The 26,844-nt window shown below is 42.5% G+C and overlaps 1 protein-coding gene across 2 annotated transcripts in view; it reads right to left on the bottom strand.

Annotated features, from left to right (window-relative positions):
• The window catches only part of SLC25A26 (solute carrier family 25 member 26), a 131,648-nt gene that overhangs the window by 25,733 nt on the left and 79,071 nt on the right, over nt 1-26,844 (bottom strand). For both annotated transcript variants that reach the window (XM_008179462.4, XM_008179463.4), the window contains one exon: nt 14,204-14,248. In XM_008179462.4, coding sequence (XP_008177684.2) covers nt 14,204-14,248 — 45 coding nt within the window. The remainder of the gene's footprint in view (nt 1-14,203; nt 14,249-26,844) is intronic.

Genomic DNA, 26,844 nt, shown 5'->3' with positions numbered 1-26,844 from the left:
AAGCTATGCTGGATGAAAAGCTGTGCTGAAAAGAACCCACCTGGCTCTGCAGTGGAGTTATGTAAAAACAAAGACCCAGCCAAGCAGGGCAAATGGTGATTAATTCCCATAGACTATGGTTATAATTGACAACAGGTATGTGCAAAGAACCAAACAGGGTGGAAAACTGTTTTGTGGGGCATTGCTAGGAACAGTTTAATGAAATTAGGCAAAAGCCAAATGGAGGCTGGATAACAGGAAGAAGATTCCCTAACAGCGAGGTCTATTAAACTGTGGAACAGTCTTCCTAGGAAAGTGAGGAAAGCCCTCTCATTTTAGTCATTTAAAAATAGACTGGAGAAGGCATTCAAGATCCTACTATAGGGAATAATTCTAAATTGGCAGGGACCGGCCAAGATGATCTAATGAAGTTCCTTCCATCTCTGATTTCTGTGATTCACACAGAGTTCCAAACCCACACACGCAAAACAGAGAGAGATGGGGAATAACACATCAATCCGAAGGGTGAGGAGACCAAAAAGGGCAAGCGTCCAACCAGGCAAGTGACCATCTCTTTTTTTCTGGACTGTGTTTGTTCTAATTAAATTTATTTTGCAGACCAAGCTTACATTTTGAAGGTCCCATGTTTACTCCTTTAGCTCTGGGCTCAGCTAATTGACAGGGCTTTGCAGTAAGATGGGCTTGTAAGGCCAAAAGAGACTTCCCATTTCTCTAGACTGAACCTAATCAACCCAAGGTGGTTTTGGTATCACTGAAGCAGAATTAAGCACAGAAATCAACAGACTCTCATGGAAAAGGGTAACATCTAACCACTGTTTCACAGTCTGATCACAACCACCCCACTGCTGACTTCCCATGCGTCATTCTTTGCAGCAACCACGAAACCTCCCCAGTCCCATCTCTTCACTGAGAAGAAGCTTGTTGCTATTCGGTAGGGCCCCTCACCCTCCATTTACTTTACATCGTGCAGTTTGCTCATTTCAACCAGCTTAAGATACAATTTACAAAGTGCATCACAATAATTTTTGTTTGTAGGAAAGTAGTTTTTCTGGTGCCTACCAAACTGTTTGGCTTTTAATAAGTATCAACAAGTTCTGAGTATTATTTCAGCCTTTAAATCAGTGTGTGATAGAGGTGGTGTCCCTGCGCATCCCCTCTGGGAGTGGTGCTCTCCTTCCCCATCAGACCCGCACCTGCTGGGCTTCTTTCCTTGTAAGTCCACCTCCAGGCCTAAAACCTAGCACTGTGTTCTTTAACCCCTTCCAATCGTGTGTACGGTTGTGCCTCCCGTCACACTGCAACATTGCTCTTTTTAAATGTGTGTGCTGAAATACTTCAGACGAGGAGATTTATTCACAAGGAAGAAGGCATGACACATGAAAATCCCTCCCGGGCCTTTTGCACAGAACTTGATGAACAGACTAAGTTTTTTTTTAAAAAGCAGTAACAGCATAATTATATTTAGTGGTTATGAGGGAACTGAGTCAAAGGTAGATGCCTCATTATATTTTTAGCTTTAAAGAGGCAAGCAAGGCTCATGGTGTCTTCTCAGCCCGAGATCTGCAACTGAGCCAACTTCTTTTTCAATGTTCCAATTGATTCCAATTATAAACATTAGCATGGTAGGTTAATTTGCTTCTGTGTCCCCCTTTGTTCGAGGTGGTTTTCTTTCAGATGGCAAGAGAGGTGATTAGCAACGTTCAAATAAGCAAGTCCAGATTAGCGAGCTAGTGTGTGACTTTAGAAGTGGCTGGAGGGCAAAACAACAAGGAGAAGACATGATGCTCCTGTAACGGGTTATCTGATTAACACAATGAATGGTGTCAACAGGCTATTGGACATTGATTTGTTGACCTCCGGGTATGATTAGCAACATGAAATTTGAGACGCCCATGAAAGCAGATAGAAATACTGTCCAAATCAACCACATTGATTTGTTTCAGTTTTTATTCTGTAGGATGAAGAAAACAAACTGTTCTTCATGGTTCATCTTTACAACTTGGTGCTTTATTGGCAACATTGCTGATGGCTGATCCCAATAGATGTGCAGAACATTTGCTATAGCAGAGGCAGAAAATGGCTACAGCTTAGAAACACATCAAGAAACTAATCACACAGGTATTCTGTTCTTTGGGTGATATTCGCCCCAGTTCAGAGGGCCAGCATGAGTTCCAGTCACCACATAAGCCCCGTTTAAGGGTTAGTACTGGCCTCCGCACAGGGGCATTTTCACTGTTGTGACTAGTGTGTACGTGTGCAGTGTTACTTTGCAGCACTGATCTGTTATCGCTATTTAAATAACACTCGTCACTCCACGAGGCTCTGTTCAGACAAACGAAAGGACAGAGCCCCTGCCCTGAAGGACTTGCATTATAAATGGTTTCAGAGTAGCAGCCGTGTTAGTCTGAATCCGCAAAAAGAACAGGAGTACTTGTGGCACCTTAGAGACTAACAAATTTATTAGAGCATAAGCTTTCGTGGACTACAGCCCACTTCTTCATATGCATTATAAATGTTATTAGGATCGGTTTGAACTTAACAAGGATGTGATAAATTTAGGCAAACTGAAATGCAACGTGCACTCTTGCTCCAAATAAAACTCATTTTCAAACTTAGTCAATATAACCAAGTCCTAGGGCAAAGAACGAACAGGCCAGTGAAAGCAGTGCTCACCACAGGGAACCCTCCCAGCACACTGCATTCTGCCCTTTTGCATTTAATAATAAGACTGCTTAGCACTTTTCATCTGTTAAGCATGGTGCAGACATTTATTAATCCATCCTTCATTGATTCTTTTGGCTCCAGCAGGAAGGTAGGGAGAGATGTGAAGAGAATGGAGAAATAGAATGGAGAGAGAGACAGACAGAAGGCATGAGGGCCAACAGCACAATGGGCCAAAATAATTTGTTTTTACTGTCATTCTAGCTTATTTGGTTTTAGTAACCTTTAGTACCACCTAAATGTTGACTCGAAGGAGGATTAACCTTTGATGTCCCACACAGAAATAGGCTGTCTACATTCCATTTGCACATACAAGATCTCTCCATGCTACAAGAATCAACTTTTTTGCCTTGCATCACAGAGGTACGCTGGACCCACAGAAAGGGTTAAGACTTGACTGTAGAATAACTTGAGCCCTAGTATAAAAACTTCTGTTTATGTCTTCAGCATTTCAGTCACGTAGGCCTATCACATGTAAACATTAGATCAGCCCAGCTACATTGCTCTGGGCAGTGAAAAATTTCACGCCCTGAGCACCACAGTTGGGTTCACCAGTGTAGGTACGGCTAAGTCAATGAGTAATTCTTCTGTGAAGTTAGCTATTGTACTGTCTGTCAGAGAGGTGGATTAACTACATAGGGGTAGGCAACCTATGGCATGGGTGCCGAAGGCGGCACGCGAGCTGATTTTCAGTGGCACTCACACTGCCCAGGTCCTGGCCACCGGTCCGGGGGGCTCTGCATTTTAATGTAATTTTAAATGAAGCTTCTTAAACATTTTAAAAACCTTATTTACTTTACATACAACAACAGTTTAGTTATATATTATAGACTTATAGAAAGAGACCTTCTAAAAACGTTAAAATGTATGACTGGCACGCGAAACCTTAAATGAGAGTGAATAAATGAAGACTCAGCACACCACTTCTGAAAGGTTGCCGACCCCGAACTACATCAATTAAAAAACCCTCTACTGACGTAGAAAGCATCTACACTACGACACTACAGTAGCACAGCTCAGCGCGGTAGCCCTGCTGCTTTCGCGTAGACATGGCGTTAGCTAATTCAGTTCTACTGCAAAGCTGGAGACTGGAGAACTAAGCGCTCTCAATATGTCTGGCACAGTCAAGCTGCATGGGAAGTGGCCTTAGAAACATTTCCATACTGCTCATACCAACATGTTATTTGGGAGGAGCCAACTCTAGGGGTGAGACAAGAGTTCGGTCCCCATGCTCATTCATTCCTTGATTTCTCTGGTTAATTGGAATCCAATTAACAGGGATTATTTTTGTAGCTCGGCACTTGCCCGCTAAGAACTAAAATGAGATCACCGACTCATCTTACATAGGCCACTAAGCACCCATCAAAAAGCAATGGCTTTTGGTAACCGAGATTGACTCGATAAGGACATCTTGGAGCAGATCTGAATCAGTGGCATGCAGATGAAAATGTCTGTATTCCATTAGCATCTTCTTGAGTCATTCAGTCTCATATAACAGGTTTGTTTTTTAAAATTATTTTCGGAGCCTCTCTTTCTTATACCGAAATGGTAAGTATCAGCAACATTCTGTTGGGCTAAGTATTTCCATAAAATATCATCCAAATGAGAGGTCCTTGGTCAGCATGTCTCCTGGGCTTGGTACACCAATGCATTCCCAGGGAAACTCATATGCTGAATTGTCAAGGCTACGTGGGTACACAGCCTGGCCATTGACAGTGTTGGATTATCAATTTACCAATGCTACCCCTTGGAAATCTCTTGAGTCAGCATTCTGCCTGAAAATTCTACAATGGCATGGGTCTACCTCGCCACAACTTCTACTACACTTTGCTTTAAAACCTTATTGTACTAGCAAAATCTTCTTTGCTTACTTTCCATGATGGTCCAAGACCTTCACTTCAGCCCACAGAATAAATTTACTTATTTCACCAGTTTCCATTAGTGAGTGTAAAATACCCCCAGGTGCCACAGGTACCACATCTGCATCAATAACATCTGCTGAGATAAGAGAAGTAAAAACTTTTAGTATATATTTATTTTTATTTTGGGGGCCTTTAGAAAAGCTGGCAGAGTCAGAAAGGGACAACTTTACTTTGCATTTTCCATTTGTGATTTACATTCTCCATGGCCTTTGGTCGGGTTCACGCACAGTTGCTTTATGAAAATATACTACAGCAAGTGCCCCGAACACTACAGCTTTAAATAGAGGTTTGGGACATTATTGTAGAAAACTATAGTCCTTTTTATAAGGGCAGAAGTACAGTAAGGTAGGGGAAGGAAATCCCAATTAAAAAAACATAAATAACCTCTAGGCAGATTTGCAAGTTTTACATGGATAGTGGAAAAGCAAAGGGCCAAAGACATATCTAAAATATTCTCTCCAATGACGTTTTATGGGCACACGTACAGTACATGTGCATATGGTCTTACAGAAAACATACTGGCCCTAGCATGGGACAAACACCATGGGCTAAATTCTCTATTGGTTTAAGCGGTGAAAGTACTTATACGCTAATTGAGTTGCATTTGCTCATGCCAGCAGTGAACTTGGCCCCATATCTTAAACCCACCCAAATCCCAGATACACAGAGAAAAAGAACAAAAAGTTGGCCTACATGCCACAGCACATTTCCAATGTTAAGTGTTTCATGCCTTTTTCACCATCTGTGTTCCAGCTTGATGCAAACTAAAGTGGATGCACAAAAAACCTGGTTAAGGAAAACATCTCCCAAACACTGTGTCCACAGTAGTGTATAATGTACCAGTGACGCTCAGATACTATGGAGAGGAGGGCCATATAAGTATTTGGGTAAGTAGGGAGTGGTTCAGAAAAGTGCTTAAAAGTTAAAACAACTTTACTTCAAACTAGAGCAGCTGCACCATTGCTACCTGTTTATAAATACCAGCTCCATCCATGCCTGAGCGAATAAGCCATTTCAAAAAGCTAAACAGTTCTTTAGGCTCATTTGGCATGAGCTAATACTTAGAAATTCAGCGTGCAACACTTCGGGCCAGACTTTGATACCCTTACACTGAATGGTACTTTCCTCCACCAGTGGTCCCACTGATTTCAATAGCAGGTTCATTGACATCAGTGGGACTATTCATGGTCAAAGACAGATGAGTAAGAGTATCACAATCTGCCCTTTTGTCTGTTAAACTGCGAGTCTGTTTTATGTCTCCTTTTTCACATAATGCATTGACATTCCAGGGCTATCCAGCTTTTTTCCAAAATGTGTCTAATTCTACAAGAAATGATTGCATTTGTTTCTTTCCCTTCAGTGCAGATGGTGTGCTAGAATGCCTCTGACAGTGTTTAAAGGCCATGTGAATGACTGCGATTATGACACCAATAATGTAAGTTTTGTTTGCAGAACAGCTGTTGGCTGCATTGTTCTTTTGTGAGAAAAATGTAGCCGTTATGCTAATGGCATGCAGGCTCCTGATTGGCTGGAGGTTACATCATGCCTTGGAACAGTGCACTGCAAATTGCTTTTCGTGATGCAGCACCTAAGCAAATGGCAGACACATTACTGCTATTTAATGATTAGTCTTAATCCCCAAATCAGCCTGATCATTACTCAAAGAGGGAGCGAGGTATGGGCGAACACTTATGATATAGCCTGAAAGGAAACGCTTTAACGCTAGGACTAGGTTTCATTTATTCTTGACTTGCATGTAACTGATCACAGCAGAAAAAAAATGCTAGGCTAGTTCTCAGACTAAAAAGAAAGGTGGGCACCTAGCCACAGCCCAGGGAAAACTATGCTTAGGCCCAGTTTGGCATGATTTTTATGCTTCCTACTGTTGTTAAAACAACCGAGGGTTGGTTTCCAGTTTTCGGAAAGTAGTTTGGGTCTTTTGCTTTAATGGTGGGAGCATTTCATACATCTTAACTCTTCTTGAAATTACAATCAGAGGTATTTTCCACTTGCTCAAACAAGGATTAGAGCTTCCTCTCCTTCTGTGCGAAACCCCAGTAAATGGCCTTTGCACAGTAAATCTGAGAGAGGCTAGAAGTGGGAATCCTGCCCTAAACCAGCCATGCCACTGTCTCTATACAACCCCATATTTATTTCTTGCTTAACACAGGGACTGGGAGTGAAATCCTGGCCCCAGTGATGTCAATGGCAAAAAGCCTACTGTTTTCAATAGCGCTAGGATCTGTCCTGGGTGGCAATCCGTTCAGGATTTTAAAGGGTTTGAAGTTATATCCCAGGATCTGTCCAGTCCATGGCAGCCTTCATATAGGGCTGAGGGGTAAATGTAAATGGGTGAGGATCTCTGGCCTGTGCTAATCTGGATGTCAGACAAGATGATCACAACAGTCCACTCTGGCCTTAGACATCTATGAAATGCCTGGTCCACCTCAGAATCAGACTGTCAGGTACAGGACACAAAGGGTCCTGGAATGTTTTGTTTTTGTTTTGAAAAATAAGGTTATTTTTTAAAAAGCCATTCACATGGTCTCCCTCCTCTGCTCCCATCTCACAAAACGTCAGGGGAATTTCTCTGACTTACCACACAACGGCAGGCCTATGCAGAAAGCCTTCTCCATTCACAGCTGTGCTAGAGTAATTCTTGCTGGGCCCGAAGTGCAGCCAGCATGTGCGGGGATAAAAATCAAGAGGACTAAGTGGTGTTTCCCACAACAGAAGGGCTCAAGAGACAGATCCTGGTGGGATCAGGGATAACCAGCCATGGAACTGTTAGTTTTCATCTTGCCATGGCTTCCCTAGGAAGCAGTCATTTCTGATGAATAGGTATTGCTGTGCTCAAAGCCAGGACTCCTCAATTCTGACGTTCGAGTCCTAAATATTTGTCCGTGAGCCGATGTCCTATATTTCTACATCACCAATAAATAATTGACGAAGCTAAAATTTCTTCCAAGAAGGCTTTCTAAAAAAATAAAACTAAGTAGGATAAGATATCATGAAGCAGGTAAAACCTACAGTGGAGTGCCCAGCTCACAGGAAAATATCTGTCATTGTAAACAGAAAAATATCTGCTGCGACCACCGTGACTCGGCACAAACTTTCACTCCAAAGATGTGTCCCGGCAATCTGAAATTCCTGTACAGAATGAGACACGAGGCATTTCTGAAGCAAGTGTGACAGACCCAGACCAGTGGGGTACAGGAGTCTGGTAGAGGGCAAATATACTGGTCACTGGATGAGTAGTTTTCTGTTCCCTGAGTGACCAGAGCAGGGGCTGCACTAGAGTAATCAGGAACCTGCTAGAACCAGTTAAGGCAGGCAGGCTAATTAAGAAGCCTGGAGCCAATTAAGAAGAAGCTTCTAGAATCAATTAAGGCAGGCTAATCAGGGCACCTGGGTTTTAAAAAGGCGCTCACTTCAGTTTGTGGTGGGAGTGTGAGGAGCTGGGAGCAAGAGGCGCAAGGAGCTGACAGTGAGAGGGTGTGCTGCTGGAGGACTGAGGAGCACAAGCGTTATCAGACACCAGGAGGAAGGTCCTGTGGTGAGAATAAGGAAGGTGTTTGGAGCAGGCCATGGGGAAGTAGCCCAGGGAGTTGTAGCTGTCATGCAGCTGTTACAGGAGGCACTATAGACAGCTGCAGTCCACAGGGCCCTGGGCTGGAACCCGGAGTAGAGGGAGGGCCCAAACCTCCCAATTGACCTGGACTGTGGGTTCTTCCAGAGGGGAAGGTCTCTGGGCTGTTCCCCAACCCACATGGTGAATCTCTGAAGCAAGAAAATCCGCCAATAAGTGCAGGACCCACCAAGATAGAGGAGGAACTTTGTCACACAAGTTACATAGCCATACTGGAAATGCCAATGCTCTGTACATGGGACTGCAACCCAAAGCCAGAACTGATGCAAAAGGCAGCACACTTGGTAAATGGGGTGCCTTTCAGAGAGCACGTGTGCTCTGTTATCTGCACCGGTTGCCAGTTGGCTTCCAGATAAAATTTAAGGTGTTGGCTTTGACTTTGCAGTTCTAGATGAAATGGGACTGGCCCTATTTAAGTGTCTGCCTCTCTCCTAGAGCCAAGATGCGATAGTGGCATTCAGCAGAAATGCTTACCTTAGAGAAACCAAAAATGTTTGTTGTACGGGATTTTAATATTTATCCTAAATGTTTGCTGTGCTTGCTGTTAAAATTTCAATGAACATTGTAGAGTTTCCGCCTTTCTAGTTTCTTATATATATTAGAAGGATTTTTTTTTAAATGGAAGTAAAAAACACTGTAATATTATACCTCTGTACACAGCAGGAGGGTTTTAAATGTAGGCAATAGTGTTGGACTTGCTTTACTGTAAGAAAACCAAGCAATATTTGTCTCCCAATAAAAATATTAGATGCATGAAAAAAAAGTTGCAGTGGTTTCTTTACTTCTTTTTCAACCTTTCAGAGATATCAAGATATCAGCTAATTCCAACCTGTGTGCTCATGCCAGATACCCACATAATCAGACGTCAAGCCTCCATATTTCATATTTTCAATCAAATTCATATCTTGCCAATCATTTCAATATGTCCTGTGCTAATGCCCATTTTATGAATAACCTTATCTGTGTGGTATCCTCTCTCTCTCATTGTCTATACATATTATAGTGCCATGATATGCAATACTATATATTTCATGTAGTACAACCGGTCAGTATTTACTACTATGATAGTCCTGTGTTTATAATATGGCTAATGACCTGCCAGAAGAACAAACGTTAAGTACAGGCTTAGCGCATGGCTGCTTGGGGCAAGGCAAAGGCACAGAATAGGATATAGGTACATATGATTTGCCATATGGGATCAGACTACTGCTTCTCCAAGTCTAGTACCCTGTCTCTGGCTTTGGCCAACACCTGATGTCTCATTGAAGGTAATCCCTGCTTCCCTACCAGGCATGTAGCTAATTGTGCTCTCCAGGGAGGCGAGATATTTTCCTTGATCCCTGCAGTAATTTGCTGGTGCACAGACACATGAGACTGAGTCATCAATGACTCAGTTTATACAACTACAGATTTTATTAATGGTCATAAAATCATCCAGCCACAATATCTGATTCCCTCAGCCACAGCAATGAATTGACCCTATACGCCTCATACACTTATCAATACTTTGGGTGTTTCACCTCCCTTCACAACCAACCCCTTTAATACAGCCCAGCATAGCCCTTTAGACAATAGGTGGACAACCCGCATCAGTGACTGGATCCCCAGAGACCACAAGCAACCGCCGGGCAGACCGAAAACGCGCTGGGCTGATCCCATGACAAAACTCTTTGGACAGAAATGGAAAGAACATGCTCGCCACAAAACGGAATGGCGTGGCGTCGACTTGCGTTCACGGAGGGACGGATGAAGACAAGCCGGACAAAGGTGACTCAATAATTTTAGTTAAGGTTTCTGTGTCAGTGCTTTGTGCTGCCTCTCCTGCTATTTACTGTTTCCCCCCTTCCTTCAAAGACCCTGTAAGAAGACCTGCTGCTGAATCCTTTAACTGCTACTCCCCATGTGTTCACAGGTGACTAGACCATAACTTTTCCTCTTTGCTTCAGTATTTGTGATTTTTTTTAAAAAGAGTTTAATTCAATCATCTGCAATCAGTTACTTCTACAGCCAGGGCTCCTGCTTTCACTGCTGTGACTTTGATGTGACAAACCTCTAGCTCTTCATCGAGATGCTGAAAAGGAAATGACTGAAGCACGTGCGAAGGATTTTAAGATCCCTACGCTCAGTAACAGGTTGTTATTTGTAGACCAATATACTGAAACTGGGCTATGGTATGAGCTGTCCAGTCTAAATGTTGCTGGAAATATCCACCAACCCGTTTAGATTATCGGTGATGTCTAATCCTAAAAGGCTTGTTTACTTAGCCAGCTAAATTCAAACGGTCTCCTTTACAGCCTAGGTTTTAAACAATACATTTTATCACCACAACTATGTGAAGGTTTGTTAAAACAACTTTATATTCTGCGCAGAGCTACATCATGTTCCTGCTTTATGTGGTTTGGGAGAGCACAGTGCCCTTTTTAATACTGCCGTCTCTAGTTTCCAGAACAACGATGCGGCACTAGCAGTTACGATGTCACGTCAGCTCTGTGGGATACGAGTTCACTGAAAGCTGCTCCTGTAATTTGGAATAAAAACAGATTCCTAATAAGGTAGCTCAAGTTACCCTGTGCAACAGGACAATTCCCAGATCCACACTCAGATAACATCGCGATGAGCACATTGTGCTGGGATTCCTACAAAACACTCAACGGCTCGGCAGCTGATGTGCTGCTTATTACACAAATCCTCCGTCTCTCACTGTTACCTCAGCTCCCCCACCCTCACCTTTTGGCTCTCGTCGTATAGTTTGGTGGTAAGCACTTTGGGGTAGGGACCATCTTTTCTTGGTATATGGCCCTGATAGAGGCCTCTAGGCTTTACCACAATACAACAGATAATAGGGATTGGTGTGAAAAGTACAGACAGCTCATTTCACCAGCACAACACCTGCACTGAGCAAGGGTGCCGTGGCACAATCCATGCAAAAGTATAATCGTCAGTACCACGTTCCATCCAGCACCAGAAGCTGGTTCAGAAAGAGACAGAGCCAGGCTGGTCTGGGGATGTGCTATTTAAACGCCTCTCCTGGGAAACCTGTGACTGTGCGGAGCCAGAAAACAAGTCCCAACAGAACAGCTGTGGTGGGAGTAAGGAGAGCACTGCCACTGCCCCCTAAACCCTGGGCGCGTCACCCTTACCCTAGTTCGGACTCACTTGCAGCCTGCAGGTACAGTAATGGTGTACATTGCAACTCCTGCTTCCATTGGGGTGAGGGGAAGAATCTGACCTGATACATGGAAGTTAGGGCTGGTCGAAATTTTTTGCCAGAAACATTTCCTCAATGAAATACAGAGAATCGACAACATCAATTTTTCGGTTGTAGAAAAACAATGACAATATTGACAATATTTTCTTGTCCTTCAATGGGAAAATTCTACACAAAATGTTTTCTTTCCACTGGAAAACTCAGAATTATTCATTTCAACATTTCTGAATCAAAGTTTTTCAGATCTTTCCATGCTGTAAAATGTTTCAGTACTTTGACATTTTGTCCCATTTCATGGAAAAACCAGATGGTGAAACCATCGGTGTGTCGGACTGGTATGGTGTCTGTACAGGCCTACATTAGCCTGCTAACTCCATTCTGTTATCTGAATGCCATTTTGATTACAATCGATTATATGTGCTTTTACTTTTGGCACTGCAGAGTCCCATCTTGAGCTGAAATGCCCAGGAGATGTTAGGAGAAATCCTGGCACCTAGCAGAGGGCTAACAAGGAAGAGCAATCAAGAGGCATTAGCCTGGGTGGCTTTCCTTTCAAATGGAAAATCAACCTAGAACAATGAGCTGGCTGCAGCCAAGGGGAAGCAGTTTTCCTTGGCTGGACTTCGGGTGGGCTGCAACTAAGCAAAAAAAATCACTTGATAAGATACCTGAAGCCGTTCAGGGGAGTCAGCTGATGGGAGGGGTTGGAACTGGAACTTTATAAGTGGGAGGCTCTCTCACTGGGCATTCTAGAAGAGACCAGAGCAAGAAGGCAACACTGGGCAGGAGGAGAAAAGGGTTCCGGAGCCCTGAAAGGACTGACAAAAACCCGAAGGGCTCTAGAATGGTGTGGACACTCGAGCGAGGGTTCTGCATACAGATGCTTATTTTTCCATAGATCTGTACCTCTCTTGTGCCTTATCTAGGAGTAAAATGTGATTGGTTTAGAAATTCCTTTACACAGCCTGTGTTCCCCTTCTTTTAACTATCACATAGTCATCAAAAGTGAAACAGTAATCCAGAGGGCGCAGAGTATCCGTGTAACTCGGGGGGGGGGGTAATACAATAGCTATCAGGGAGTCTTGAAGGAACCAGCACTAGTTTCAGGTCCTAGTCAATTGGATTGCAGAGTCTATATCTCAGGAGTGGGAGTTAGATAGGGGATCTTCACTCCAAGAGCATGCCTAGAAGCCCAGAGCTTGAGCAGTTACTGGATTCTGTCCAGACTCAGCCAGCCTAAAAGCATATGGGAGCCAAGGTTGGGGTCTAATACAGCAGCCCGGTGAGCATCCAGGGTTGTACCAATCAGAATTTCCCATAGATGGAAATTCTGTTTTCCAACCCAGCTTTCAGAGGGTTTCACAGAACCAATCCTTCAGTCCTGTAAGGACAGGATAGCTCAAATAACTGATACTATAGCCTCTTTTTCCTAGGTTACTGGTTTGAACTGAGCTCTGGCTGCTCATGAATGAAAATTACTAGCATCTGCCAGCTGTTTGGTGGTTATTTGACATGATTTTGTGGTCTCAACCAAGTTCCAAGCGGGTAAATTCCTATGTCTCCAGAACCACTGGCACAATTTATACTAATTGTCTCTCAAGGAAGAGTGGAGTGTTTCAGTCAGCTTGGAATCTGGACTATGCATCAGTCCTAGAACTGCTTCCTTTGGAACAAGGTCCACGCACATTGATGCTGCCGTGTAGGGGAAGGTAGCACTCCTACCGCTTATTGTGCATCTGTTTTGTAAGAGGAGAGGACTTCACTTTACAGTGCTGTCATTCAACAAGTTCCAGGAGTCCAACTCACTTAATAATAATAATATTAATAAAAAATCCTTCCACCCCTCCATCATATAAATATAAAATCCTACCACAACATTTGCAATGGCCTGCAACAACACTTTGCAGTTCTATTCTGCCTTCTGTGCAAGGACATCAAAGCACTTTACAGATGTTAGCCCCCCTAACCTCCCTTTGAGGTGCAGAAGTAACAGCTTAACCATTTGATGAGAAAACTGGGGCACATAGAAATTACATGACTTGCCAATGGTGAGTAGCACAGCTAGGAACAGAGCGTTGATCTCATGAATTCCAGTTCTGTGCTTTAAACACTAGACCACGAGTCCTTTTGTTGGACAATGCAACCTTATATAAACAATGCAACCAACTGGAGGGATAACATTCATATAAAGTTGCATCATTCTAGAAGGTTGCTCTATTAAGGTATCTTCTGATTTGCAGGTTCTATAAACAATTCTTTCAAATAATTGGTACAAAGCCAATCAGAACACCAATGACATATTGTGGGTGGCTCTTGGCAACAATTTTATTTAATCAGTCTCCTCTGCACAACTCAAAATTCCCTCTTTACCTTCAGGAGTGAGGTGTTGCAAATTCAGACAACACTGATGGCTCCCAGACAATTTTAAATCAATACCATTAGGTAGGACAGCAAACAAAACTTCTGGGGTGTTTATCGTCAGTGCAGAGCACTGGGATTTGTTTGCATGACGTGCATTAAAGCTTCGATTGCTGTCGTTTTTCAGACATTCAACCAAATGATTATCATATACAAAACTAGCTTTGTACATGCATTCTCTGAAGTGTCCATATCTGTGGTTAACAAGTTAGGTAAGTTATCATACAAGCTTCTAAGATGCACACATTTCTAATGTCACAAGCTTGACACACTGATGTATCTTACCTTTAAGGACTCCCAAAGGGGAAACTGCACCAGAGAGAAAGGAATCTGGAGGGGGTAAAGAAAAAAAAGTCACAACAGCAAATTAGATTGGCATGTTCCTTGGCTGGCTAAATTAGGAACAGTTATTGTTCACTCAGTGAACTGTAGCTTATTACATTTATAAATCTGTAAGGATTACTTTATGTACACTGCTGTTAGAGGACTGGTTTCACTAAAGCAGTTTTTACTTTGTTTATCACGTTCCCTGCTGAGAGGTTAATGTATTGTTACCAGGGTGGCCTGTAAGTATGATCTAGTGCCGGGAATTTCTCAGTTTGACTTTTAGCCAAAGAAGCCATAAAGATGGTTCAAGCACCACACCACTCAGGCCACAAACACAGCTTGATGAGGAACTGTCGGATAACATGCACTGTCGCACATAATTATCTGAAAGTGGAGGAACGCTTAGTGTCTTAAAGGGATGCTAAAAATGGCATAATGGGGTTGCAAGTTTATTGTCTCTACTGTCCGAAATGGATAATTAATTATTAATTATTATTATTATTATTGAGAGAGACAAGGTGGGTGAGGTAATATCTTTTATTGGGCCAACGTCTGTTGGTGAGAGAGACCAGCTTTCAAGCTACAAGGAGTTCTTCTTCAGCACTGTGTAAGCACGAAAGCTTGTCTCTCTCACCAACAGACGTTGGGCCAATAAAAGATATTACCTCACCCACCATGTCACTCTGATATCCTGGGACTGAAACGACTACAACACCACTTCATATTATTTCTATATTTGTATTTTGGTAGCACGTAGGAGCCCAACTCACCGATCACAACCCAACTGTGGTAGGCACCAGACACAAACACAGAACAAAAAGATGGTCCTTACACTAAAGAGTTTTCACTCTACGTATAAAAAGAGACAACAGCTGGAGACAGACAGAGGAGTACAAAGAAAAAATGTAATTACCACCACTTCTGATAAAATGCCAAGCCTCAGCTTGTACAAGCTTCCAGTATTTAATAGAGACAATAGCTGTCTTGTTAAATCTATGGAATGATATAGTAAGATACAGTATAATTTAAGTAACTGTAGATTATTAGAAACATTCATTGTGGACGTACGTAAATCTTATTAAATCTAAATTACATGGAAGTTTGAAATGGCCCCTAAACATTACATTTATCCAACATCAGAAGAGTTAAAGTTTGTTTTATTGTGTTGCAACTAATGATTAATAAATGAGCCTATTCCGTTAATCTGCCAGGCAAAACTTAGCTTGACAGACACCTGCCACAGAAAATTTGTTATCTATTCAGGGAGGAAATGGCAGTGAGATGAAATCAATGCTGATGCTGTACATTGAGCTGACAAACTGAAATCTCAGAGGAAGTTTGTCATCTTGAACAAAGAGGACTATCCCTTGTGGCATCTCAAAGGCCCAAAAGAAAGGTCAAACCCGGTTCTTATTTATCAGGGCCCTGAAACTCTAGCATAGCACTTAAATTTCTTTTTCGATTTTGGGTGGCAAAGTCCAGTTATTTGACAGAAATGCCTCGTAATATATTTATGAGACGATATAGAGCCACATGCTGCTGCATCATTGTCAAATGGGAGTTAACTGCATCATTTCCTTGCACTGCAGAATCAAAAGTGACATAACCTTCTATCATCTACACCAGAAAAGAGATAATAGCCATCAGATTTGCTCCAATTTGTTAAAAAAAAAGAGACGAAAAGGAAATCACTAAATTCAGTTTATACCAAACAAAACAGGCCTCCTAACACATACACAATCTCAAATTTCTTCCTATTGTACTTTGAGTAGTAAAAAAAAAAAAAAAATCTGTTAACATGAAGACAAGGGATGCTCTTAAAATAAGGTTTGTTTTATCTCTACTACTAATTAGATGCATTTCAAGCAAATGGAAAGAAGTTTAAAATTTCTATTTGATTTTCCTTCTCAGTTCGGACAAGTCAGATCAGGTTTGACTGTTGATCAGGGCCGGCTCCAGCGAAGGAAGCAGGTGCTTGGGGCAGCCAGTGGAAAGGGGCAGCATGTCCGGGTCTTCTGCGGCAAATCTCTCAGTCTCTCTTTTCCTCTTTGAGCTGCCGCCGAAGAGGAAGAGAAGGACCCGCCGCCGAATTGCCACAGAAGAATGAAGCGGCACGATTGAACTGCAGCCGAAGTGCCGCCGATCGGCTTTATCTCCCCCCACACACACACTTCGCCGCTTGGGGCGGCAAAAAAGCTGGAGCCGGCCCTGCTCTTGATCCTCATTTTCACTTCCTCATGCAACTCACAAGATGGATTTCCAAAATGGCAGGAGGAGGTTCAGGGCTCAGACTCTGCATGGTGCAAGTCAACAGGGTTTGCACAGGCCCATGGATCCTGTGAGAAGGAGTTTGCTGACTGGAGCCTAAATTCTCACCCAGCCCTCACAAATCCTGTTTTAATCGAATTTTAAACTTTCCCAGAGATATACTAACATTACATGTTCTGAAACTTTTCAAAACAAACCCTACATTCTGGCCCAATCTACTGGGCAACATGCCTTTAAAAAGACCAGAGCGCACCAGAGTAGATTAACATATAAAAAGAGAACTTTCTTTAACCATCAGAGGGTCCTGTGGCACCTTTGAGACTAACAGAAGTATTGGGAGCATAAGCTTTCGTGGGTAAGAACCTCACTTCTTCAGATGCAAGTAATGGAAATCTCTAGAGGCAGGTATATATCAGTGTGGAGATAACGAGGTTAGTTCAATCAGGGAGGGTGAGGTGCTCTGCTAGCAGTTGAGGTGTGAACACCAAGGGAGGAGAAACTGTTTCTGTAGTTGGATAGCCATTCACAGTCTTTGTTTAATCCTGATCTGATGGTGTCAAATTTGCAAATGAACTGGAGCTCAGCAGTTTCTCTTTGGAGTCTGGTCCTGAAGTTTTTTTGCTGTAAGATGGCAACCTTTACATCTGCTATTGTGTGGCCAGGGAGGTTGAAGTGTTCTCCTACAGGTTTTTGTATATTGCCATTCCTGATATCTGACTTGTGTCCATTTATCCTCTTGCGTAGTGACTGTCCAGTTTGGCCAATGTACATAGCAGAGGGGCATTGCTGGCATATGATGGCATATATAACATTAGTGGACGTGCAGGTGAATGAGCCGGTGATGTTGTAGCTGATCTGGTTAGGTCCAGTGATGGTGTTGCTGGTGTAGATATGTGGGCAGAGTTGGCATCGAGGTTTGTTGCATGGGTTGGTTCCTGAGTTAGAGTTGTTATGGTGCGGTGCGTGGTTGCTGGTGAGAATATGCTTAAGGTTGGCAGGTTGTCTGTGGGCGAGGACTGGCCTGCCTCCCAAGGTCTGTGAAAGTGAGGGATCATTGTCCAGGATGGGTTGTAGATCACTGATGATGCGTTGGAGAGGTTTAAGCTGAGGACTGTAGGTGATGGCCAGTGGAGTTCTGTTGGTTTCTCTTCTGGGCCTGTCTTGTAGCAGGAGGCTTCTGGGTACACGTCTGGCTCTGTTGATTTGTTTCTTTATTTCCTTGTGTGGGTATCGTAGTTTTGAGAATGCTTGGTGAAGATCTTGCAGGTGTTGGTCTCTGTCTGAGGGGTTGGAGCAGATGCGATTGTACCTCAGTGCTTGGCTATAGACGATGGATCGTGTGGTGTGACCGGGGTGGAAGCTGGAGGCATGAAGGTAGGCGTAGCGGTCGGTGGAGCTGCTGAGCTCCAGTTCATTTGCAAATTTGACACCATCAGATCAGGATTAAACAAAGACTGTGAATGGCTATCCAACTACAGAAACAGTTTCTCCTCCCTTGGTGTTCACACCTCAACTGCTAGCAGAGCACCTCACCCTCCCTGATTGAACTAACCTCGTTATCTCCACACTGATATATACCTGCCTCTAGAGATTTCCATTACTTGCATCTGAAGAAGTGAGGTTCTTACCCACGAAAGCTTATGCTCCCAATACTTCTGTTAGTCTCAAAGGTGCCACAGGACCCTCTGTTGCTTTTTACAGATTCAGACTAACACGGCTACCCCTCTGATTCTTTAACCATGTAATTCATACAGTGATAAATTCATTGTACTTGTCACAAGCTTTTTACAGTGAAATTGAAGTGAGAAACCCCCTCACTTTGGAGACACTTCTTCCCTTGAAGAACTGTGGTTTGATTGCATTTGTTGTTATTTTCCTTAAAAAAATCTTCAGATCCAGAACAGAATCACACCCAGCCAAGCAATGATATCTGTGCCTGAAATAACCTAAAACAACAAGGAAAATGTGGTCCACACATGTGGAGAACTTTCTGCCAGCAAATATGAAACTCTGGCTAGCTCCACCAAATCTCTCATTTGATGTTCACATAAAATAGACAGACAGTATCCGTTCTCATGTCTGGCTTGATGTTCTATAACTGTACTGTTTATTCAATAGAATTAAATCCTACACGCCCCCCCCCCCAAAAAGGCAGCTCCCATACATATGTCAAATTATTATTCTAATGTGTAATAGATGAACACAATAGCCAGTTACTCGGGGCCTGTATTTTTTAATGTCCAATATCCAATTTATTGCAGATTTTTATTGTTTTCAAAGATCTGCTTAATTCTCCTGAATTAGGTGGATTAAAAAAAAAGGGATTTTAAAAAAAACAACACTGAAAACAGCTGCAGCCCAGAGTAACAGCAATAGAAAAATAAACTCTCGCTTTTAAAATCAAACTGCAAGTATGTTTCACCTAAGAGTTGAAAAGCTTTCAGCAAGTGAGATGAATTTAAGAAGGAAGTTAAACACTCTGCCAGACGGATGCATCAATATTGAAAATTGAGGTAGTACTGATACCCTTCATAGCAATAAAATAGTGTTTTGATTGAAGCAATTTAAAATTTATCAGGCTACAGTTACAAAATGTGCCCATTCGATGCTGATAAATCTGTGATGTTAAATCACAAGCTGACAGCACCCAGAGGGAAACTCAGCAGCCAGACAGAGGGGTAGCATGTTGAAGGAGCAGCAAAGAATAAATAAATAAATAAAGCCAGGCCCTTCAAAACTGGAATCCCCTTCAAAATGCTAGAATTCTTCTACATAAAGAGGAAACAGATGTTCATGGCTGGAATTTGCATGTGGCTTTATTCTCTACCAGGATACAATAAAACTACTCTTCTGCTCGTCCTCTGAGTCAGAAATTAAATGGTGGCCTGGCATGTCTAGTCCAGCTATGCCTTCCTTTCCCAACTTTTATTAGCAATACATTAAAAACCTAAAAAGCATAAGAAATGAAAAATCCTGTGGCATGTGTCCTCAAACCAATATAAAAACTACAGATGTTCTTACTAATCTGCAGCGCCTGCGTGTTTATTCAGGTTCTGTGTGTCCCCGATTCAGCGGGGCTTTGCTCTCGGAATTATCGGTTTTTACAAATGCTAGAGTAAATACTAAGAGAACAGCGGTCGGAGACAATAAAATCACCTACAAGAGGAGTTAAGGTCTTTGTTTTCTTGCACGGGTCTCTTTCACTCTTTCGGGCCCCCATTCAGCAAAGCCACGTGGTTAATGTGAAGCACCTGAGTAGCTCCACAGAATTCAATGGTTTAGGAAGCAAGATGGGCCCCTGCTCCTTGGGAAGTGAGTGTGCAGAAGCAGCACAGCTACTGCATCCATGGGGCTGTATTGATGGCTACAGAGCAAGCCTATTGCTGCTGCGAGGCCTGGTGTCTTCTTTGTCCCCACCCAGACTTGAAGAGCCTTGATTCTGTGTAACCCAGAGACTGAACCAAGGAGCTCCAGAGCTGAATGCATGAGTCTCTACAGCTCGAGCGCCAGGTTTTCATGCTGAGAGCTTCAACAGACTCACAATCTCAGTGAACAAGGCACAGAGCAGGACACAATCTCACTGGTGGGTTAAATACTTCCCTTGGACAGAGGCAGTTCATCCCGAGCATCTGAGGCCCACAATAGCTCAAATCCAGGATGACTCTCCACTTATGTGACAGCCACCATGTTGGCCAACATTGGGGATTGTACTAGGGATGTCCACAGCTGAAAACATGAGTCTCTATAGCTCAAGCTAAAGAGCCAGGTTGTGTAGCAGGGGGCTGTAACAGACTCAAATCTTTTCTGGGTCTGGCACAAGGGGACACACATGTAACCCACTGGCGTGTGGGTTACATTCTGCAAAAAAAGGGCAGTAAGACCCAAAATCAGCAGAATCCAACAATTTCTTGTTCTTGCCATGCCCCTCCTCATGACTTGTGATATCAGTCACATAAACTGCTTTCGGTGACACCTTTATGGCACGTTGTTCATACAGTAATTATTAGGAATAGAATATTTTCGTAACTCTATTGCCACTGAAGCCAATGCTAAAAACTCCCATTGGCTTCAATGGGAGCAGAGTTATGCCAACACTTTTAGAAAGTGTCATCAACAGTCTCACCTAAAGGCATTTGTACACATTGCATTTTCACTCATCACCGTTGTACTACAGCATATATTTGCGAAGGGTGCCCCTCACCGTGGTATCTGGGCAGCAGTTGTCAAACCAGTCTTATCTTCCTATTTCTCTACTTTAATCATGGTTGAACAGTGTAAAGACACACTGTAGTTCAGAGTTTGAAAAAAGATAGAAAATATGCCATAAACGTTTCTAGATTACAACTGTAAACTTCCATCTTGAATAAACAACCTTTCTTTTTGTTTGTTTATGACTGTATTTAAAAGAAAAATGCCTCCTTTACACGAGATGGTTCTTCTTTTACGATAGGTTCAAGTTGCAGTCATATAAACAACCCTGTTTCTCGGCTGAAGTTAACACCAAAACATTTCAATTAATAATCATAGTAAATCTGTTTCAGTGTCTTCTCCCCTTAAAATTCTTCACGCACTTAAACAATGCATCTAGATTATGATCAACTGACATTCCACCTATAAATATACTTTCTCCATAATAGGATTTGAAAAGATAGTATGAAATGAGGTAAGCCTTTCACTTGGCCATGTCACAGGTCACAGCAATAGATGTGATTATATACAGCGTGGTATAAAGCATCCTGATTGAAGGTGATGGTGCATAGCGGCAATGCACAGCCACTCGACATACCATCCTTAAACCCGGTATTGTCAACATTCATTTTTACATTCAATTAATCCTGCTTGCCAGGCTCCAGTTGATGCATTGCAGACGCCACAAGAAACCTAACAAAGGTAATTTGTAATTTTAAGCATGACCGAAAGGCTGTCAAACTGTAGATGTCCTTACTGCAGTTTTTCGAGATGAAAGGATTTAGTGTGGTGAGAGAAGACTGGTAAATAAATGAGTGAAGTCTCAGTTAATAAATATTGATGCGCGTAGAAACAAAGGTTTCCAACAAAGACAATAAAGCAAGTGGCAACAATGGCCAGAGATTGACAACTCCCCCAGGGCCCCATCTTCTAAAGAACACGTTTAAACACAGGTCCCATTGCAGCGATTTCCAACACAACTTGGCCAGCCAGCATAGCAAGGCTGTGCAGCATTAGAACTATAATTAGCAGCCATAGTCCAGCATGGGTAAAACACCAAGGGGGCATGTACACTGATGAGCTTTGGAAATTCTTCCACAATGGCACTATCGCTAATACGGGCGATGGTGGGCAACTCTAGATGACACGGGGGTAAAAATACCAATATCAATATTGCCAACATTCATTTTTACAGATGATTAATACTACAAGCCAGACTCCAGTTGATGCTTACGCAAGAAACCTACCAAAGGCAATTTGTAACTCTGTCTTTCGAACCATTAATGTTCACCTTTGTAACTGTTTAAGCTAGGAAAAGGGATGCAATCTTGTGCTCTATGCACAGGACAGGGATACAAGAACTCCTAAATTATATTCCTGGCTCTGACAGACTTCCTCTACAACCACAGGGAAATCACTGCATCTCTCTGCCTCAGTTTCTCCATCATCAAATTAATATTACTCACCATCTGTCCTACATGGGTGATTTGAAGATTCATTAGCTGGCATCTGTAAAGTCTTTTGACAAATTAAACACTCTATGTGGCAAAGTGTGGTTTAATTTGGTTGAGAACCTCTATTACACACTTATCTTTTAAGCTCATGTTGTAAAACTGCATAAAATGGGTGTGGTTTTCTTTTAAAAAACACTGCTGATAAGTTACAAAGGGAAATCCTCGTCCAGTCTTCTTCTGGTAGAAGGATGGTTAATAAAAATACAGTCTCTTTATGGAGACCAGTGTTGAAAAATGAAGGGGAAATATGTGAGAGCTCCAGCACAGATATATGCCTGCCGGCAACAGGTGGGAAGAAAAGAAGCACTGAGGCAGATATACAACTTAAATACGAGAGAGACAGCTAACAGAGGTCCTTGTAAGGAGTGCAGAATGCTTTAACCTTTCACTGACAGTGTTCGGGACCATTGTTTTATTCAAGGCACTTTCATCATAGAGATGGGATGAACAGCCTTAAAATTCTCACTCTCTCCCACTCCACCCTGATATTTTGATGGGAGGGCAAGGCAGCTTTACAGAAATTCTTCTACATAACCTGCATAGGACGTTAACTTTCACAAACCCAAGACTTGATCCTGCTCCCAATCTGACTTCAATAGGAGGAGGATTGATTGCACCCCAAATATGCAAATACTCTAGCCGACTCTCTCCTCCCCCCGCCCCAATAAATAGCCCCACAGTGTCCATTGTCAAAATAAGTCTATTTTGTTATTTGTTCTTGAAAAGCAGCATACCCCAAAAAAGCACAATGAAAATAAATATTCCAACATCAACTTGTACATGCTGTTTTTAAGGCACAGATAAAAATCTTTCAGGATAACAGATGAGTTTAGCAGCTCTAAAAGAATGAAGGTATTGTTTAACAGGAAGCAGATGTATGTCAGATGGCAAACTCATTAGAATGTCCCATCGTTAAAGGAAACAGGATAACAATGAGCCGTCTGAAAAAATGTGAACTGATCAGGAAATATACAAGCCGCAGCTAATCTCCTATTTATTGGTAGGTAATGCCTGTAAGTCATGCACATGCATTGAGTTTAGGACCATGAAGGACTAATCTTTGTTCACATGAAAAAAACATAACAGTAGAACCCTTAACCATGGAACGAACTCACCATTTCTGGAAAAGTCTTCTGAAGCACACATAGAAAGGAAAAAACACAAACAAAAAAAGCCTGACATTTGAAGAAGCTAACATATTAATGAATTCTTTAAATATACTTGGTTATGCACTATGGTCCAATGGAGCAGTTCTATTTGATTCCATAACATTAAAGATATTTTAGGTACTTTTCTCTGAGTTTTTGTTTGTTTAAAGTACACCCATAGAAACCGGTCATACAAGCAGCTGTTACCTCAGACCTTCCAGGGATACACAAAATGAGACCCAAGAGAATTAATTTATGGAAAGATGCCTGAAAGGCAAGCATCCATACTGGAATAGTGTTATATCTTCAATTACGATGCACCTGAAAGATTCTTCAGAGCCCAGTCCTGCTCTCCTTACCCAGAAAAAATTGCCACTGAAGGCAATGGGAACTTTGAGTAATGCACATAGGACTGGACACCAAGGAGCATTAATAAAATGAAAGCAGTTAAAACAAATAGTATACAGTTTCTTGCCATAGGGGAGGTGGGTCTATGGAGTGTATGTTGGGGGTGAGTGTTGCTTCATGAAGTAAATATTCAATCAAATAAAACCATACATCAGTGAATCTATAACAGCACTGACATCAGCATGAAAATATTTATGGGAAAATACCTGCCCTCAGAGTACCAGCGACATTACTTAACAGAATGGAAAAGAACATACGTTCTCCCCTTTCCAAGTGTGTCAGTCTATAATAGTTTTCTTGTTACACTACTACATAATGCTCCCAAATAGGACACAGCAGAATTATTTCATGCCGCTCTTCTCCACGTAAATTACACAGTTCTCTCCCTCTCTCTAGGAGGTTTCGGAATCTCATTTAAAATATTCTACAGGAAAACACTCAGCCCCCTTTTGCCCATGGGCTGGATCCAAAGTTCATTAGCATCATTGGGCGGCTTTCCACATGACGTCGATGGGTTTTGGATCAGGCTCCATGTGTGGCAAGGTGGAGGCAGTGAGTAGAGAGAATGCAAGGATACAAGTGTACTACAGAAGGGCCGCATTAATAATTCTGCTCTTATTGCATGGTTCCAAGAAAGCCTGGGTAGCCAGCTTCATGGTACGCGCAGGTGGTGGGAACAGGTGCTTTTTTTGACCTTCAGTAAGGCTGTGGAGCAAGTTGCTTTAGGTTCCCTGCACTGGCAAGATGCCTCATGACCCAGCCTCTACAGCTCTGGTTCCACCTCCATTTGACCCTTGATTCCACAAAGCGCTTAAGCACATTCTTAAGTTCCATTGACGTTAATGGGACTTACGCATGTTTTTTAAATGCTTTCCTGAATAGGGATGAACTAAACTGCTTTGCTGAGTTGGGGGCCTTGAGTTAGTCAAGGATTTTATCCTGTGCATCTCCCTTCTGAAGAAAAAAAATCAATTTAACCAGCTGTTAAAGAATATATAGCTGTCAAGGGTATAATGTATTCCATCATATCGGAGGTGAAAACAGCCCTGTATAATAGCCACTGCATAAAAATAGCTGCAAGAATAGTCACTACAACTTAACAATAGCACTGAATAACAGCAGCCACTAGAATCCAGCTGGAACTACCTTCTTCAAAGTATCCGAGCCCACAGACAGCTACGCTTAAGATATCTTACACCATTATCTCCATCATGTGGCAGATGAGAAAATCGCAGATTTATATCAAGCTTTAGAAATACCCAAACTCTGCTATGTTATTTCATTTTCAAAACGTGTAAGAGATTTTGTGCCCAGGTTATGAAAAAAGGAACAGCTGATGTCTCCCTGTGGCTACCGATATTAAATATTTACAGAGTGCCATTACTCCAGGGCTGATCTCGCTGGGCAAGAAGCAGCATGCATTGGTCTGGTAGTTAAATCTAGATAAAACTAAATCCTTGGCCATTACCATCTAGCATCCTCCAGCTCATAACCAGCTCAGTATGAATCTGTTCAGACATGGCATTGAGCAAGTGGGAACCATCAAATACTTGGGCAGCATCACAGACAGCGCCAGGGAATGCTCAAAAGATGTGGACACTCATATAGCAGCTGCTGCAGGCCCTTCCGTGGCCTCTGCGAGGATGTCACAACATCAAGCTTGCCATGAGCTACAGCTCTGTAGAACCATGTTTATATCAACTCTGTACGGCAGCGAAACATGGGCGCTGAAGAAGGTTGAAAAACACCAGCTTGACATTGTTTAGCCTCATCGTCATCAACAGCTGTTCCACATTAAGTGGCAAGAGAAAATCAGAAATGAGGATACTCGAAGCCAAAACCTGCAACCGCCACCATCAGCACAGGTTTTGTCTGGCAGCTTTCTCGCTACGGACAAATTATCAGAATGGAGGACCAACGAATTCCAAAGCATGTGTATCAAGGAATTCTGCTACACAGCCGGCAACCACATGGGCACCAAAAGCTTCGGTAGAATGCTAAGATCACCAGTGATGGACAGAAAATGAACATTCAGCCAAACCACCTTAAGGATCTAGCCAGAGACTGATTTGGGTGGCACTCGATCTGCAAGGAGGCCATGTCGTTTTGGGATTTGCCAGGATGCGGATGATAATAACTTCATGGCACACCATAGATAAAGGAAGAGACAGTCCCTGCCCCAAAGAGCTTACAGTCTCACTAGAGCCGCAGTGCAACAACTCAAGGCAATGAAATAAAGAATCATAGGACTTGAAGGGACCTTGAGACTTCATCTAGTCCAGTCCCCTGCCTCATGGCAGGACTAAGTATTATCTAGACCATTCCTAACAGGTGTTTGTCTAACCTGCTCTTAAAAATCTCCAGTAATGGAGATTCCACAACCTCCCTAGGCAATTTATATTCCAGTGCTTAACCACCCTGACAGTTAGGAAGTTTTTCCTCATGTCCAACCTAAACCTCCCTTGCTGCAATTTAAGCCCATTGCTTCTTACCCTATCCTCAGAGGTTAAGAAAAACAATTTCTCTCCCTCCTCCTTGTAACAACCATTTATGTACCTGAAAAATGTTTTGTCCCCCCTCAGGCATCTCTTTTCCAGACTATACAAACCCAATTTTTTCAATCTTCCCTCATAGGTCATGTTTTCTAGACCTTTAATCATTTTTGTTGCTCTTCTCTGGACTCTTTCCAATTCATCCACTCCTTCCTGAAATGTGGCGCCCAGAACTAGACACAATACTCTATTTGAGGCCTAATCAGCGCGGAGTAGAGCTGAAGAATTATTTCTTGTATCTTGCTTACAACACTCCTGCTAATACATCCCAGAATGATGTTCGCTTTTTTTGCAACAGAGTTACACTGTTGACTCATATTTAGCTTGTGATCCCGCTATGACCCCCAGATCCCTTTCCGCAGTACTCCTTCCTAGGCAGTCCTTTTCCATTTTGTATGTGTGCAACTGATTGTTCCTTCCTAAGTGGAGTACTTTGCATTTGTCTTTATTAAATTTCATCCCATTTACTTCAGAACATTTCTCCAGTTTGTCCAGATCATTTTGAATTTTAATCCTATCCT

This window comes from Chrysemys picta, chromosome 7 (genome assembly GCF_011386835.1).
Source record: "Chrysemys picta bellii isolate R12L10 chromosome 7, ASM1138683v2, whole genome shotgun sequence".
In the NCBI taxonomy this organism is placed as follows: Eukaryota; Metazoa; Chordata; order Testudines; family Emydidae; genus Chrysemys; species Chrysemys picta.
The sequence above is the reverse complement of the archived record's forward strand: the minus strand, read 5'-3'. Positions and strand labels throughout refer to the sequence as shown.